The sequence below is a fragment of the Anomaloglossus baeobatrachus genome, chromosome 3, assembly GCF_048569485.1.
Source record: "Anomaloglossus baeobatrachus isolate aAnoBae1 chromosome 3, aAnoBae1.hap1, whole genome shotgun sequence".
In the NCBI taxonomy this organism is placed as follows: domain Eukaryota; kingdom Metazoa; phylum Chordata; class Amphibia; order Anura; family Aromobatidae; genus Anomaloglossus; species Anomaloglossus baeobatrachus.
In genome coordinates, this window is record NC_134355.1 from 565,249,612 (window position 1) to 565,266,132 (window position 16,521).

The following is a 16,521-nucleotide window of genomic DNA, read 5'->3' on the forward strand; positions in this document are numbered from 1 at the left end:
AGTATGTCCTCCATGGTGTCGCCGGGTTTGGGCTGCAGTATAGCCGCTCGAATCCAGGACATGCGCTGCTGGGTCACCAGGGATGGATGCTACACCTCACCGGGCTGGCATGCCCGCATTCTCCACCATATGTGAGGTAGTATGGTCGGCTGCGCAGCAGAAGACACGGGATCCAGGCATCAAGGTTCACAGCATCCGGTTTAATAGTCAAACAAAAGTCCACAACAGTACACATGGGCCTCTCCGGCAGCAAACTCAGGGAGTTGTGTTCACTCCCTCACACACTCAACTCCCACGCCCATCTTTCTGTTTCCTTTTAACCCTGTAGGGAAACAGCATTAACCACGGAGTGGAGTTACTTTCTATCATGGAGTGAGCACAACCGGGGTGAGACGTACCGGCCGTCATAGATAATCCCGGTCACAGTCTCACACAACACTCAAGGAAAAGAAGAACATGTCCCACCATTGTGATATGTAATGATACAGCTCTAATCTCCTGGTCTAACCTCCTCCATGAGTCAGTGGTGGGGGGAGGGGTAGGAGAGCTGAGTTTAGCTGTGTCATCACAGTCACCTCTGCTGTACTGCCCCTCCCTATTCACCAAGGCTGAGGGCGCCAAAGATTCACACTTATATCTGATGTGCTCAACTTGTAATTGTTGTGCCTTATTACTGTTTGAGACATACTGTAATGTCAGCCTGCTGAGCAATTACAAGCGACCTAAGAACAGCAGACATAAGTGTAACCACTGACACTTCTCTATACAGGCAGGGAACCACTCCATATTAGTGGCTTTCTAGTTTGCCATAAATTAGGGGTCAGGAACCCATGGCTCACAAGCCAGATGTGGCTTTTTTAATGGCTGCATCTGGCTCGCAGACAAATCTTTAATAAAAAAAAATACCAAACTGGGTGAAAAATGGGGGTGCGTCTTACAAACCGAATATGGCTTACCGGGGAAGCAGTGGTGGCGCAGGGTCGGCGATACTGCGAGTTCGTGGGGTGTCAAGGCAGCGAGCCCTCATTAGCCGGCGGGCTGCTTTGAATCTCCTGCAGTTGATGAGATCGACTTCAAGAAAATGGCGTGTACGCAGATAGGACTCTGCATACATTTTCTAGAAGTTCTCGTCAACTGCGGGAGATTCAAAGCAGCCCACTGGCAGATCAATGGCGCCCACCGCCGTGACACTCCACGAGCCCGCAGCAGTATCGCCAACCCTCTGCACACTGACCACTGACCCTCTTGAGCCACGATATCTCCTCCTCCGTGCCCGCAGCATCACCTACTCTGCCTCCTGGGACCTTCTGAGCCGCCCCACCACCTCCGCTCCCCCTGGTGAGTATGGCTCTCACGGAATTACATTTTAAAATATGCGGCGTTCATTGCTGTCTCAGCCTAAAAGGTTCCCAACCCCTGCCATCGAGGGTAGTTCCCAAGCGTGAGACTCCCCTGTTTGACATTTATTGTTTATGCCCTAATAAACACTATGATAGGCCCCCAAATTTTTTTGATATGTGTTCCATTAAAACCCTTAAAACTTTCTTCTCAATATATTCACGTATTTTGTGTTTTGTTATCTTACCGTAGCAGTGAGATTTCATGATCTGACTTGTCTTCAGCTTGATTTGACATAATGTAAATAATTTTTCCCCAATTATTGACAATATCTTCTAATTGTTTTCTACAGAAGTTGAAGACATGGCTTATGTAAAAAGTGGCTGGCTGCTGCGGCAAAGTAAGTGATATATTATCTGCATTTTGAAGCATCTTATAAAAGGATTAAACATCTTGGGCAGTTATATTCTGGCAACTATGAGGCAGTCTAGGGAAGTTTCTGTTCGATGCGGAGCTAAAGTCTTCCCATATGAGCATGTGCATGAAGGGAGGGAGCACAGAATAGAGGAAACAAGATGAAGTCTGAAAAGGAGGGGAAAACAGTAGTTTAAAGGGGTGCTTCACTACAATAAATGTTTTAAGTATCACTCTAAATCCCTATTTCAGGGCTATTCTTAATTACCTTGTGTTTTCATTTTTGGGACTGAGCAGCGCTATTCTGCTCACTCAGTGTTGATCACGTGACCCCCGGCTGCTGTGACCGCTGATATGTGATAACTTCCGGGCTCTGGGTGTTGAGGTTACATCACCAGCTCCAGCGGCCACTCACCATGATTGGCTGGGCTGTGGGCAATGTTTCACTATACGCCACAGCCCAGTATTGAGAGGAGGATCTCTGGGCGGCACGGGGGTAGTGCTGGGCGGTACGGGGCACCATTATGGAGAGGAGGGGAGGGTTCCTTAGGATGGAGTCACGTTGCGCAAGTATTTGAATTCACTACACTGACTGGCTGTGGCTCTCCTGACAGCACCTGCAGGCTCAGCTGCGTAGAAAAACATGAAGCTGGGAAGTCCGGTCAGTTTAATAAGATATACTAGCATGAGCAGGGCAGGTGATGGAGTGGTGCAAGTGATGGAGCAGGGCAGGTGATGGAGTGGTGCAGGTGACTGGCATGGAGCAGGGCAGGTGATGGAGCAGTGAAGGTGGCTGGCATGGAGCAGGGCAGGTGATGGAGTGGTGCAGGTGACTGGCATGGAGCAGGGCAGGTGATGGAGTGGTGCAGGTGACTGGCATGGAGCAGGGCAGGTGATGGAGTGGTGAAGGTGGCTGGCATGGAGCAGGGCAGGTGATGGAGCAGTGAAGGTGGCTGGCATGGAGCAGGGCAGGTGATGGAGTGGTGCAGGTGACTGGCATGGAGCAGGGCAGGTGATGGAGTGGTGAAGGTGGCTGGCATGGAGCAGGGCAGGCGATGGAGTGGTGAAGGTGACTGGCATGGAGCAGGGCAGGTGATGGAATGGTGAAGGTGGCTGGCATGGAGCAGGGCAGGTGATGGAGCAGTGAAGGTGGCTGGCATGGAGCAGGGCAGGTGATGGAGTGGTGCAGGTGACTGGCATGGAGCAGGGCAGGTGATGGAGTGGTGAAGGTGGCTGGCATGGAGCAGGGCAGGTGATGGAGCAGTGAAGGTGGCTGGCATGGAGCAGGGCAGGTGATGGAGTGGTGCAGGTGACTGGCATGGAGCAGGGCAGGTGATGGAGCAGTGAAGGTGGCTGGCATGGAGCAGGGCAGGTGATGGAGTGGTGCAGGTGACTGGCATGGAGCAGGGCAGGTGATGGAGTGGTGAAGGTGGCTGGCATGGAGCAGGGCAGGTGATGGGGCAGTGAAGGTGGCTGGCATGGAGCAGGGCAGGTGATGGAGTGGTGAAGGTGGCTGGCATGGAGCAGGGCAGGTGATGGAGTGGTGAAGGTGGCTGGCATGGAGCAGGGCAGGTGATGGAGTGGTGAAGGTGGCTGGCATGGAGCAGGGCAGGTGATGGAGCAGTGAAGGTGGCTGGCATGGAGCAGGGCAGGTGATGGAGTGGTGAAGGTGGCTGGCATGGAGCAGGGCAGGTGATGGAGTGGTGAAGGTGGCTGGCATGGAGCAGGGCAGGTGATGGAGTGGTGAAGGTGGCTGGCATGGAGCAGGGCAGGTGATGGAGCAGTGAAGGTAGCTGGCATGGAGCAGGGCAGGTGATGGGGTGATGAAGGTGGCTGGCATGGAGCAGGGCAGGTACTGGAGCAGTGAAGGTGGCTGGCATGGAGCAGGGCAGGTGATGGAGCAGTGAAGGTAGCTGGCATGGAGCAGGGCAGGTGATGAAGTGATGAAGGTGGCTGGCATGGAGCAGGGAAGGTGATGGAGTGGTGAAGGTGGCTGGCATGAAACAGGGCAGGTGATGGAGCAGTGAAGGTGGCTGGCATGGAGCAGGGCAGGTGATAGAGTGGTGAAGGTGGCTGGCATGGAGCAGGGCAGGTGATGGAGCAGTGAAGGTAGCTGGCATGGAGCAGGGCAGGTGATGGAGTGGTGAAGGTGGCTGGCATGGAGCAGGGCAGGTGATGGAGTGGTGAAGGTGGCTGGCATGGAACAGGGCAGGTGATGGAGCAGTGAAGGTGGCTGGCATGGAGCAGGGCAGGTGATGGAGTGGTGAAGGTGGCTGGCATGGAGCAGGGCAGGTGATGGAGTGGTGAAGGTGGCTGGCATGGAACAGGGCAGGTGATGGAGCAGTGAAGGTGGCTGGCATGGAGCAGGGCAGGTGATGGAGTGGTGAAGGTGGCTGGCATGGAGCAGGGCAGGTGATGGAGTGATGAAGGTGGCTGGCATGGAGCAGGGCAGGTGATGGAGTGGTGAAGGTGGCTGGCATGGAGCAGGGCAGGTGATGGAGTGGTGAAGGTGGCTGGCATGGAGCAGGGCAGGTGATGGAGTGGTGAAGGTGGCTGGCATGGAGCAGGGCAGGTGATGGAGTGGTGAAGGTGGCTGGCATGGAGCAGGGCAGGTGATGAAGTGATGAAGGTGGCTGGCATGGAGCAGGGCAGGTGATGGAGTGGTGAAGGTGGCTGGCATGGAACAGGGCAGGTGATGGAGCAGTGAAGGTGGCTGGCATGGAGCAGGGCAGGTGATGGAGCAGTGAAGGTGGCTGGCATGGAGCAGGGCAGGTGATGGAGCAGTGAAGGTGGCTGGCATGGAGCAGGGCAGGTGATGGAGCAGTGAAGGTAGCTGGCATGGAGCAGGGCAGGTGATGGAGTGGTGCAGGTTCTAAAGTTAGAACTCAACTATATGATGCAGGTGCTTGGAAAAATAATGTCCAAATGTATAGAAAAAATCCGGCACACTTAATGAGAATCTACAAAAAAGAGATTGCTTTCAAAATTCTTTTAGGGCATAAAACACAAATTTTTCAAGTCCAATGTTACGACCACAATCTCAGGTCTTTTTCAATGTACAAGGAAACATAAAAATACAGTAATGTGAGAATAACATAAAAGTATATTATCAGACATATACAAAGGTGAAAGAAATCATGACAATATTGAACAAAAATGTATCATCAATCATGAGTGAGAATAAAAGTGAGTAAAATAGAAAACAAGCAAGTCCTCCGCAATTTCATACAACACCGTATATAAAATTAAATATAGGAAAAATATCACATTAAGACAGAATCTGGCACATATTGAATAGGTATAGGAGGAGGTACCAATTTGAATCAACCCACCTCAGTGGACAATAGGATTGTATGTGTCACATGCAACAGTGTGTTGCAATAGTCTCGAGATGTTATCTTCTTATAACATGCCTGAGACCGAAAGAAGTAATGAACATGTAAAAAAGGAATAAATGCAAAAAAATAATAATAACAATAGAGATACTGGTCTGAGTACAAAAGGAATTTATGTTTGAATTAATGAAAAAGTAACATATGGTAAATATACCTTTGCACCCTCGTATTAATGTTCAGAATTTAATCTTTCTTTTGTCCACTCTGAATATACCGTAGAACTCTATGATATATGATATACATGTGTTAATACACGGATCAAATTGTCAATGTGATATATGTACTTAATATTGAATCATCTGTTAGTCCATGCTCAGGAATGAATAATACCTACTAGTTCAGAAAGAATAAGTGTCTCCTGGAAACCAGGACCATTAAGGAAAAAGATTTAATAGACAACTGGAGTGGTACAGTGTCTAGCTCATGCTTCTGGAAACCTGCACCCCCTACATTTAAGCAGGCTCTCCTCACTACAACAATGCCAAACATGTGGACGCTAACTGTAGTTTAGGCACATTGTGGAGCTCAGAAGAGAGGGGGGCATTTGGATCTGGGAGCGCAGATTTTGCAGGATTTCTTTTTTTGAGGGGGGGGGGGAGTCATAGCGTTTTTCAAGGGCATTTGTGTAACGTGGAAGCCCCCTAAACTATATTTCTGTTAACTGAGGATGGCCCTAAGTGGAGACTTGTGTTTTTGTGGGTTTAGGTGAATGCTATTTGGTGACAATTTTGGTACAGAATATTAAGGATCGGGTCACATTTATCCTGTGTTCTATACTGAGCACTTACATAGGGGTCTCCATCTACATCTTCAAAATACATGATTCAGGTGAAACCCGTGAAGGATAAATTCTCAAATGAGGCAGCAGAGTTACTCCGGACTTTGTTTGGCCTCTGTTCATCAGTGTCCATCTTTTCAAAGGTGAACAAAACTGTCGCTGACCGCACTTTTGTGCACGCCTAACAAGAGGTGTAAAAAGGTGGACACCACAAGATCACAGGCCAGACAGGCGTTTAAAGTGACTCCATCTGACTCATTACAGTGAATTTTCCATTGGGAATTTTGTCTGAATCATGTTTTTCAAATATTTAGGGTGTATGCCCATGATCCGCCCATGCGGTAGCCTGGACGCAGCGTGTCTTCTCCTGCGCAGACGCAAATGTTCTATGCAGGAGACCGCAGCTGCCCGTACCCACAATCAGGGTTTGGGGCACTGTGAAATTTCTCTCTCTTTTCCCAGCTGAGGACACTCGCGTCTCTGCAGCATAAATTGACAGGACGGGAAGCCGAACTGCATGTCAGTTTACTCTGCGGAGAAAAGAAGCATATAGGGCAGGAGATTTCTATAAATCCCATCCACTCTGCTTGACTGCACAATGCAGCATTTTGGATGCAGCAAAAACACGGAGTCCAAAACGCAGGTGTTCCGGATTGTGACCACACACCCTTACACATAATCCCCAGTGTAAGAGCTCAGCTGGTCACAAAGATGCACCCAAATGCATTTCCTTCCCTCAGCAAAGTCTATGAGATTTCTATTTTGCTGCTCGCACAGTGCATCTTTTTTTGGCTGCATTTTTGAAGATGCAGCATTTCAATTCTTTTTGCGTTTTGTCCCTGCGTTTCTCACTAGTAATAGGAGGACTAGCAGATCAATCCCCTGCTGACTCGGAGCCGGTGGGGGATTGATCCCTGGTATCTAATCAGATGCCGGTCCCCATATAAAGTCTATGGGGACCAGAATCTGCTGCAAAGGGGTAGGAGCAAGCGCTTCATACTTACCGAATGACCGGGGTGGATGTAATAACTGCTCCCGTGGCCGCTCTTTCACTTCCCGGGCCGCTCATTACATTCATTGAATATGCACTACTTCTCCTGCCCACTGGTGTCTGTGATTGGTTGCAGTCAGACACGTCCCAACGCTGAGTGACAGCGTGTCTGACACTTCCAATTACAGACTTCAGTGGGCGGGTCTATATTTTACAGTAAAATAAATAAATAAACTTGATGTAGGGTCCTCCCATATTATGATACTCAGCACAGATAAAGCCACTGCGACAGGCTGCAGCCCCCAGTTGTGCACTTATCTTGGCTGGATATCAAAATAAGAGGAACGACATGCATTTTTTAAAAATAAAAAAAATGAAATAAATAATTGAAAAATATGGTGTGCGGTCCCCCAATTTTGATACCCAGCCAAGATAAAGCCCGACAGCTGGGAGCTGGTATTCTCAGGCTGGGGAGACCCATGGTTATTGGGCGCCCCAGCCTAAAAATATCAGCCTGCAGCCCCCGGAAATGCTGCATCCATTAGATGCGGCAGTCCTGGCACTTTACCTGGCTCTTCCCGATTGCCCTGGTGCGGTGGTAATCAGGGTTATAAGGAGGTAACGGCAGCCCACAGCAGCCACTAAGTCCTGGATTAGTAATGGCAGGTGTCTATCAGACACATCACTAATCTGTAAGTGAAAGTAAATAAACACAAACACTGACAAAATCCTTTATTTGAAATAAAAGGCAAAAAAGCACACTTTCAAGACTTTATTAACCCCAAAAACACTCCTGCAGGTCCGACGTAATCCACATGAGGTCCCAAAACACTGCTACATCTGGATCCACACCAAGCGGCCATAGAACATGACCACCTGCTGTGGTGTTCAGGCAGCAACTAAAGTGATCTGCGCGATCAGCGGTAATGGTGGCCGTGTGGCTGCGACTAACCTGAGTGATGTCACCGCTGATCGCGGCTCAGTCTCCCTGAACATCACAGCAGGCAGTCATGTTCTATGGCACCCGCTGTGAGCTTCAGATGTAGAGAAAGAAAAACCACACTACAACTGCTGCCTTTTTTGCTGTAAGTAAGAGCTTCAGATGTAGCAGAGCTGAATCGTCATGGGACATCGTGTGGATTATGTCGGACTTGAAGGGGTGTTTTTGGGGTTAATAAAGTGGTGAAAGGATGTTTTGCGTGTTTGTGTTTATTTCACCTACAGATTAGTGATGGGGGGGTCTCATAGATGCCTCCCATTACTAATCTAGGGCTTAGTGGCAAATGTAGGCTGCCATTAACTTCTTATTACTCCAATTGCCACAGCATCAGAGCAATGGGAAAAGCTGGGTTCAGAGCCAGAATTGGTGCATCTAATGGATGAGCCGCTTCTGGGGCAGCTTGTTAGACTGGAAAGGGCTAAATAACCCTGGCCCTTCCCACCTTAATAATATCAGCCCCCAGTTGTCTGCTCTACCTTGGCTGGTGTAAAAAAAAAAAAATACCATATACTTTTTTTTTTCTTTTTTTTTTAAATAAATCAAATAATTAAAAAAAAAAAAAAAAGCGTCTATTTTTCATATCCAGTCAAGGTACAGCAGACAGCTGAGGGTTGCAGCACGCAGCTGCTGTTCCTGTGCTGGATATCAAAAATGGGGGGGGAACCCCACATCATTTTACCAAAAAATAATTTAAAAAACAGCTGGCAAAGCTAGCTATTGCTCTATCTATCGAGCTATTCTGTTATTTCTTTCTATCTATTCTAAATGTAATTTATATCTATCTATTCTAGCTATCTATCAATTATGCTACCCTATCATATTTTGTTTCTCCTTTAAAAAGCGCGTTAACAATAATGTAACAAAATGCAGCACCATGCATGTTTTCTTTCATTTGTTTTTTGGGCCACAAGTTGCTTTTCTGTGACCAAAGGATAAAAAAATGCACTCAAGATGCAAGATGTATTAAGATGCAGCGAGCGGATATAGCCCAGTGACACTGATGTTACCTCTCACTCTAGTCTCCTCAGTAGAAGTCAGTGTGCTTCAATAAGATGCAGCAGGTTTCAGATACTGTACAGGGAAGAGCAGGGAGTAGTTTAGGTGGAGTTCTGAGTGGGTGTGTAAAGGCTGCTTTACACCTTACGATATCACAATTTGTTGACCGTGTCGCACAAACGATTATTTCCCGTCACACATACTTACCTTCCATACGACCTCGATGTGGGCGGCGAACATTCACTTTCTGGAGTGGGAGGGACGTTCGGCGTCACAGTGACGTCACGCGGCAGCCGGCCAATAGAAGCGGAGGGGCGGAGATGAGCGGGACGTAAACATTCCACCCACCTCCTTCCTTCCGCATTGCCGGCAGGAGCCGCGGGACGCAGGTAAGATCTGTTCATCGTTCCCGGGGTGTCACACACTGCGATGTGTGCTGCCTTGGGAACATTGAACAACCCGACATGCAATTTTAAGGAAATGAACGTCGTGTATGTGATGAACGGTTTTACGTTCAATCGCAATCGCACATACCTGTCACACACTACAACAACACTAACGATGCCGGATGTGCGTCACGACGTGACCCCGCCGACACATCATTAGATTTGTTGTAGCGTGTAAAGCCCGCTTTAGGCTGCATGGCTACAATCAGGGTTCACAGCATTTTGGACGTATTGTGTTTTCACTGCATCCAAAATGCCGCATGCTTACAAGTCACTCACTATGGAACGGCTGAACACAGCTCATGAAAGATACAAAAGACTGTCAACAAGGTACATTACCTTTCTAAAAGACTCTAAAATTGATGAAGCTCTTTCAGACCTGAGCAAGGCAGAACAGGTGGACAAGGAAAGAGATGCCAAGGTGCAAGATGCCATAGACAAGGCCGAACACCGTATCTCTCACCAGCAAGAAACTAGATCACACCGATCAACCTCATCTAGACGTTCCTTTCGGTCATCCGGGTCATCATCCTCCAGAAGCTCAGCCCTGAGTGACAGGATACTAGAGGCCCGCATGAGAATGGAAGAATCCAAGGTGAGACGTTCCTTCACAGAAAGAGAAGTAGAGGAAGAAGCCAAAAGGGCAGAAGCAGAAGCCAAAAGGACAGAAGCAGAAGCCCTTGCAAAAGCAGAAGCCGCTAAAGCAGAAGCCCTTGCAAAAGCAGAAGCTGCTAAAGCGGAAGCCAAAAGGGCAGAAGCAGAAGCCCTTGCAAAAGCAGAAGCTGCTAAAGCAGAAGCCAAAAGGGCAGAAGTGGAGGCTCGGATAAAGAATCTTCGGTCACAGATGGAAGAGGAATTTGCGCTAGCTAAAGTGAGACTACTTGAGCAAGCATTGATCCAAGCTCCTGATCCAGCTCACTCGCCACCACTGGAAGCAGACAATCCAGTTGATCGCACAAGAGACTATGTACTGAATCAGTTACCTGTAGCAACCCCGGTTTGCAGTACCGTCCAAGCCGACAACACCGAAACCTCCAACTTACCTCTACCAGTGCCAGTGCCACCTAAAGCACCCGAGGAAATTAATAACAGTCACCAAGAGGTGCCCTCTCAAACACAGTCACCACGGCAAGATGGCAACCAAGTGTTTCCTGACCCACTTCCACAGCTCAAGCAGCGGTCATCAGAATCTACAGAGGCTAAACCACAGCTCAACCCTGCAGCAACGTCATTTTACCCGGGAACATCTCATCCATTCATGCCAGGCAGCCCATACGCCCCAGGGGCATCACGAGTCGTCGTGGCAACAAGTGGTGAGAAATCAGATATGTCTGAGTTTGCCAGGTTCATGGTGAGCAGAGAGCTAATCAACACTAGTCTCACGAAATTTGATGATCGTGCAGAGAGCTACAGGGCCTGGAAAGCAACTTTCAAGGCAGCCATCGCCAATCTCAACTTAACTGCAGAACAGGAGCTCAACCTCATGATCAAGTGGTTGGGCCCAGGCTCTACAAACCGTATCAAGAGCCTCAGAACCATCTATGTGGGACAAGCAGAAGCAGGTCTCGCTGCTGCATGGCAGAGACTGGAACGCACCTTTGGCAGCGCAGAAGCAATAGAGAAAGCCCTATTCAAGAGACTGCAGGACATCCCAAAGATCAACCTTAAAGAAGTCCACAAGCTTCAAGACCTAAGTGATCTGCTCATGGAGCTGGAGCTCGCCAAAAGAGATCCTCATCTGTCTGGGCTGTGCTACCTGGATACAGCCCATGGAGTGAACCCAATCGTGGTGAAGCTGCCATACAGTCTGCAGGAGAAATGGGCAACGTCAGTCTCAAGGTACAAAAGAGTGCATGACGTCACTTTTCCCCCATTTATTCAGTTCTGCAAGTTCATCGACGAGCAGGCCCAGATGAGGAACGACCCCAGCCTCGACTTCCTAGAGTTCAACACTTCGGCAGCTGCAACATCATCATCATCAAGGTATGAAGGTGCCATACACAAACGCAGAGACATTAAGAACACTGTGAGTGTCAGGAAGACTGAGCTACCATCACCTGCAACACCCACAGATAAACAGTACACCATCTCATCACGAGATAAGTCTTTCAATCAAGAATGTCCCATCCATAAAAAACCGCACTCACTGAACAAGTGCAGGGGGTTTAGATCCAAAACCCTACAGGAGCGCAAGAAAGTCCTCACAGAGCTTGGGATCTGTTTCAAATGCTGCGCATCACTTGAGCACATGGCCAAGGACTGTAAATCCATTGTCAAGTGTGAGGAGTGTCATAGTGAAAAACACATTTCAGCCATGCACCCAACCCAGCTAGCTAGAGACACACCGGCTGCAGTCACCACCACTCCCACTCCAAGTCATGGCGGGGAACCCAAGAATCAGACTGACACCACCACAGCCGTCTCCTGCTCATGCTCAGAGGTATGTGGAGAGGGACAAACACAGAAATGTTGTGCCCGAATATGCCTCATCAAGGTTTATCCTGAGGGACATCCAGAAAAGGCAATGAAGGTGTATGCCATCATAGACGACCAAAGCAACCGGTCCCTGGCAGGAACCAAATTCTTTGAAGCCTTCGGAATTAATGGACCATCAGAACCCTACACCTTGAACACCTGCTCGGGTCGCATAGAGACTAGCGGCAGAAGAGCCCAGGGATTCATTGCTTCTATCAATGGGAAGACTGAAATACCTCTACCAACGCTCGTTGAATGTGACCAAATACCCAGCCACAGGAATGAAATTCCTACCCCAGAAGCTGCATTTCATCAACCACACCTAAGACACCTCGCTAGTGTTATCCCACCTCTGGACAATAATGCAGAGATTCTACTCCTGCTCGGCAGAGACAATCTAAGGGTACACAAGGTGCGACAACAGTGTAATGGGCCTGACTATGCACCATACGCCCAGAGACTGGACTTGGGATGGGTAGTCATAGGAAATGCGTGCGTTGATCAATCAGAAATTGACTCCTTCAAGACTTATGTGCATGGAGATGGGCGCACAACCTGCTTAAAGCCATGTCCTCATCACTATGGAGTGAAAGAGAAGTCTCCAGACACAATACAGCTACCTGACATCGCTTCTTCTCTGCATATCGACAAATTGGGAAGATCAGTCTTTCTCACAACCAAGGACGACAATAAAGTAGCCTTGTCAGTAGAGGACAGAGAATTCATCGGAATAATGGACTGTGAGTTTTCTAAAGACAAAACCAACCATTGGGTCTCTTCATTACCCTTCCGATCTACCAGGGTAAGACTCCCAAACAACCGAGCTCAAGCTCAGACCAGAATTAACTCTCTTCAGCGTTCTATGAACAGCAAACCTGAAATGAGAGAACATATTGTTGCCTTTATGGACAAAATATTCCGCAACAACCACGCAGAACCTGCTCCATTCTTGAAGAACGAAGAGTGTTGGTAGCTGCCTTCATTCTGTGTATACCACCCACGAAAACCAAATCAAATCAGGGTTGTCTTCGACTCCAGCGCCAAACATGAAGGCGTATCCCTTAACGATGTTCTCCTCACAGGTCCTAACCTAACAAACAACTTGGTAGGAGTATTGCTGAGGTTCAGAAAAGAGCTTGTCGCCATCACTGCCGATATTGAACAGATGTTCCACTGTTTCCTAGTCAGAGAGGACCACCGGAACTTCCTCAGATTTCTGTGGTACAAGGATAATGACACCAATAAAGAGATGGTGGAATATCGTATGAGGGTCCACGTATTTGGAAACAGCCCTTCACCTGCAGTTGCAACCTATGGTCTCCGGAGAACCGCATTAGAGGGAGAGTCTGAGTATGGAACAGACGCCAGAGACTTTGTTGAGAAAGACTTTTATGTAGATGATGGGCTCAAATCACTACCCACCGAGGAAGAAGCCATTGATTTGCTCAAAAGGACTCAAGGCATGCTGTCCCAGGCAAAACTCAGGTTACACAAAATTGCTTCCAATAGCCTGACCGTAATGAAAGCCTTTGAGTCGGGTGATCACGCCCCTGGGTTCAAGGACATTGACTTGGGGCTAGACAGTCCACCCGTGCAGAGGAGCCTGGGCATCAGATGGGATCTTGCAGCCGACTCCTTCGGATTTCAAGTAAGTTGCTCAGACAAGCCATTCACAAAACGTGGTGTCCTCTCTACAGTGAACAGCTTGTTCGACCCACTGGGATTTGTGGCGCCTATCACTATACAAGGCAAATCCTTGCTGAGACAATTCTCTGAAACCGTCAAGGACTGGGATACCCCACTCCCTTCCGACAAACAGCAAAAATGGGAAGCTTGGAAACAGTCGTCGTGTGGGTCGAACAACATCCACATCCCAAGATGTTATCTCAAAATCTCCCTCACCTCTAGCATAAAGAAGGAACTGCACATCTTCTCAGACCCCTCCACAGAAGCCATAGCAGCGGTTGCATACCTGAAAGTGACAGACCCCAACGGACAAAACTACGTTGGATTTTTATTTGGCAAGGCGAAGCTGGCCCCGAAGCCCGACCATACCATTCCCAGACTGGAACTCTGTGCCATCGTTTTGGCAGTGGAAATTGCCGACTTCATACGACAAGAACTGTGTGTCGAAATAGATGAGGTCCAATACTACACTGACAGTAAGGTCGTTTTAGGTTACATCTACAATCAATCAAGACGATTTTATGTGTACGTCAGTAACCGCATTGAAAGGATCAGGAGATCGGAGATCCTCCAAACCAGAACAATGGCGTTATGTACCATCTGAACTGAATCCAGCAGATCACGCAACTAGACCTATGTCTATAAGTTCTTTTGCTAACTCTTCTTGGCTTACAGGTCCAGAGTTCCTGCTGAGACAGTCAGAAGAAGGTGTCCAGGAAGCCTTCAGCATCCTAGATCCAGACAACGATTCAGATGTCCGAGCTGAAGTCAATACCCTGGCCACCAGTGCAGAAAAAACTTCCAACCTCGGTTGCCAACATTTTGAACGTTTTTCCAGCTGGATGAGGCTCGTCAGGACTGTCGCTAGGTTAGTGCATATCGCCAGATGATGTCGTACTGACCTTAACAAAGACTGTCATCCCCAAACATTTTTTCTTCCACCACTGTAGTAATCCTCGCGGCCTGTGCATACGTGGAATTGATCACGTTTATATGGGCATCAGGGGGGGTGACATGACAAAGAGACTCCTACAAAAAGAGACCAGGTGGATGGGGACCTTGGACACGGTCACCCCTATGGGCCTGAATGAGGCGATTAGTTTCAAATCCTTTCTGTAATATGTTGCGCGAATTTTAATTGGGCCCCTTTGGCCATCTCTGTATGTTTTTTAACTTGATTTTAATTTTCATGGTTTATATTTCCAGGGATCTTTTTATCCATGTACGTATTGATTGACTTTCTCCGTGCCTAGCTGCGCCTTTTCTGACCGACTGGACATATATTGGAGTGGATTTATGCAATATGGACTCTTGAAGACGGCTCTTGGAATTTCCTAATTCATGTCTTATTATGTGCATATTTTTGACACAATTTCTATATGCTTTTTGTATGTCGTTCTTCTTTCTGGTCTGATTAGAACACTCATCATGCCCTTCTGTCCCCCCCCCCTTCTTCTTTCTTTCCCCCTCCCTTTCAATTTCCTTCCCATCTACTATCTTCCACTTTACCCTTTAATACCCCCCCTTTTTTCCCCTCCTTTTTCCCTCCTTCCCCTCCCTCCTTTCTACACATTACATACTATACACAGGGGTCTCTTTAGTCCTTGCAACACTGTTTTGCGTACCTTATAGGACCCCTCCATAATTCAGTGATGGCCTCCTAATTACACCTCTTGGCATCCTTACCTTTGATCCCCCTTTGTCCCTCCTTTTATCATTTATTCCTTATATGTATTGTCCACATTAATTGCCGTCTGTGCTCGATTTGGAGATGAGCGGCATTCCTTACTGTCCAGTTACTATGGAGCTGTGTGCTCTTCCCTGTGTTGTTTTGGGGGGGACTGGTCCTCTTATCCTGCCCCTTCACTTTACTCAGGTTACAGCCCCTTGCCTTTCTAACAGTTACCCCTTCTTCCATCTTTGTAGTATTCATGCGTGTGGACTAACACACAGGCGCCCTGATCTATATCTCTAGCTATTATGCTATTATTTTCCTATTTTACGATCGCTGGGAGGCCTTGTATTTGGATCCCTGACGCGACGCGTGCATGCGCTGTCTGCGCCTTCTGTGATGGGGATTCCTGTGTTTGAGCCCTGTGACGTAGCCACCCGGTCATTTGACACTTCCCTATGTCACTACCGCCTGGCCGACTATACTCAGGGCATAGACGCGACACGCACATGCGCTGTCTGCGTCCCCCGTGGTGGGAGGGTCTGTTGTGGCTGAACTCCGTGACGTACATGTCTGGTTGTTCCGACCCTCCCCTCCTCGCTTAATTATTTCTACCCCACGTTACTAAGGTGGGCTGTACCTAGGGCACAGACGCGCGCATGCACTGTCTGCACCTTCTATGGTGGTGGCTTCCGGGTGCTTCTGTGACGAATGGTGGGATGACGTTAGTCCTCCCTCTGTTCTCTCACGTGGTGCCCGGCGGCCCCTGCCCTAGAAGGCGGGGCAACATGACGCGGAGCGCGCCAATTTGCCTTTGATCCCTGCAATTCTCTTTATAAACCCACATGTTATGCACTATGGCCAGCCTCCTGACGAAGCCATGCCCGGTGAAACGTGCGTCGAGGCCCCGCCCACCACCACCAGCCTGTCTGCTAAACTGCTTCAACATGTCTCTAGGTAAACTTGCCTTAAACTTTTTTACATGACATGCTATAGGCTTTTTTTTTAGGGAAAGCCTCCTATGGGTAATCTAACCCCCTGACTCATTTTGCTTTTCCTTCCTTTCTTCTGGCTATTTTGCCTGTGTGAAGCTGATTTTCCATCTGCTGGTGATGTTTGTGCAATCTTTGTGTCTGGCGACTTTATGATCTTGTTCGCCTATACTGTCTGTCCTTATGTCATGCACACTTTTTTATTAAAAACTTTGTGTATTTCACCATATAATTTGTCTTTGGTCTCTCTTACTTACCAGTGGTCTTCCTTTTATTTATATACTGGTATAATTGATCACTGAGATCTCTTTTGGTTTTGTCATCGCTGGCATGTCTGT

The 16,521-nt window shown here is 48.3% G+C and overlaps 1 protein-coding gene across 2 annotated transcripts in view; it reads left to right on the top strand.

Annotated features, from left to right (window-relative positions):
- PLEKHB2 (pleckstrin homology domain containing B2) overlaps positions 1-16,521 on the top strand; it is a 101,704-nt gene that overhangs the window by 66,691 nt on the left and 18,492 nt on the right. For both annotated transcript variants that reach the window (XM_075340922.1, XM_075340920.1), the window contains exon 2: positions 1,691-1,738. In XM_075340922.1, the coding sequence (XP_075197037.1) occupies positions 1,702-1,738 (37 nt within the window). In that variant the 5' untranslated portion in view covers positions 1,691-1,701. The remainder of the gene's footprint in view (positions 1-1,690; positions 1,739-16,521) is intronic.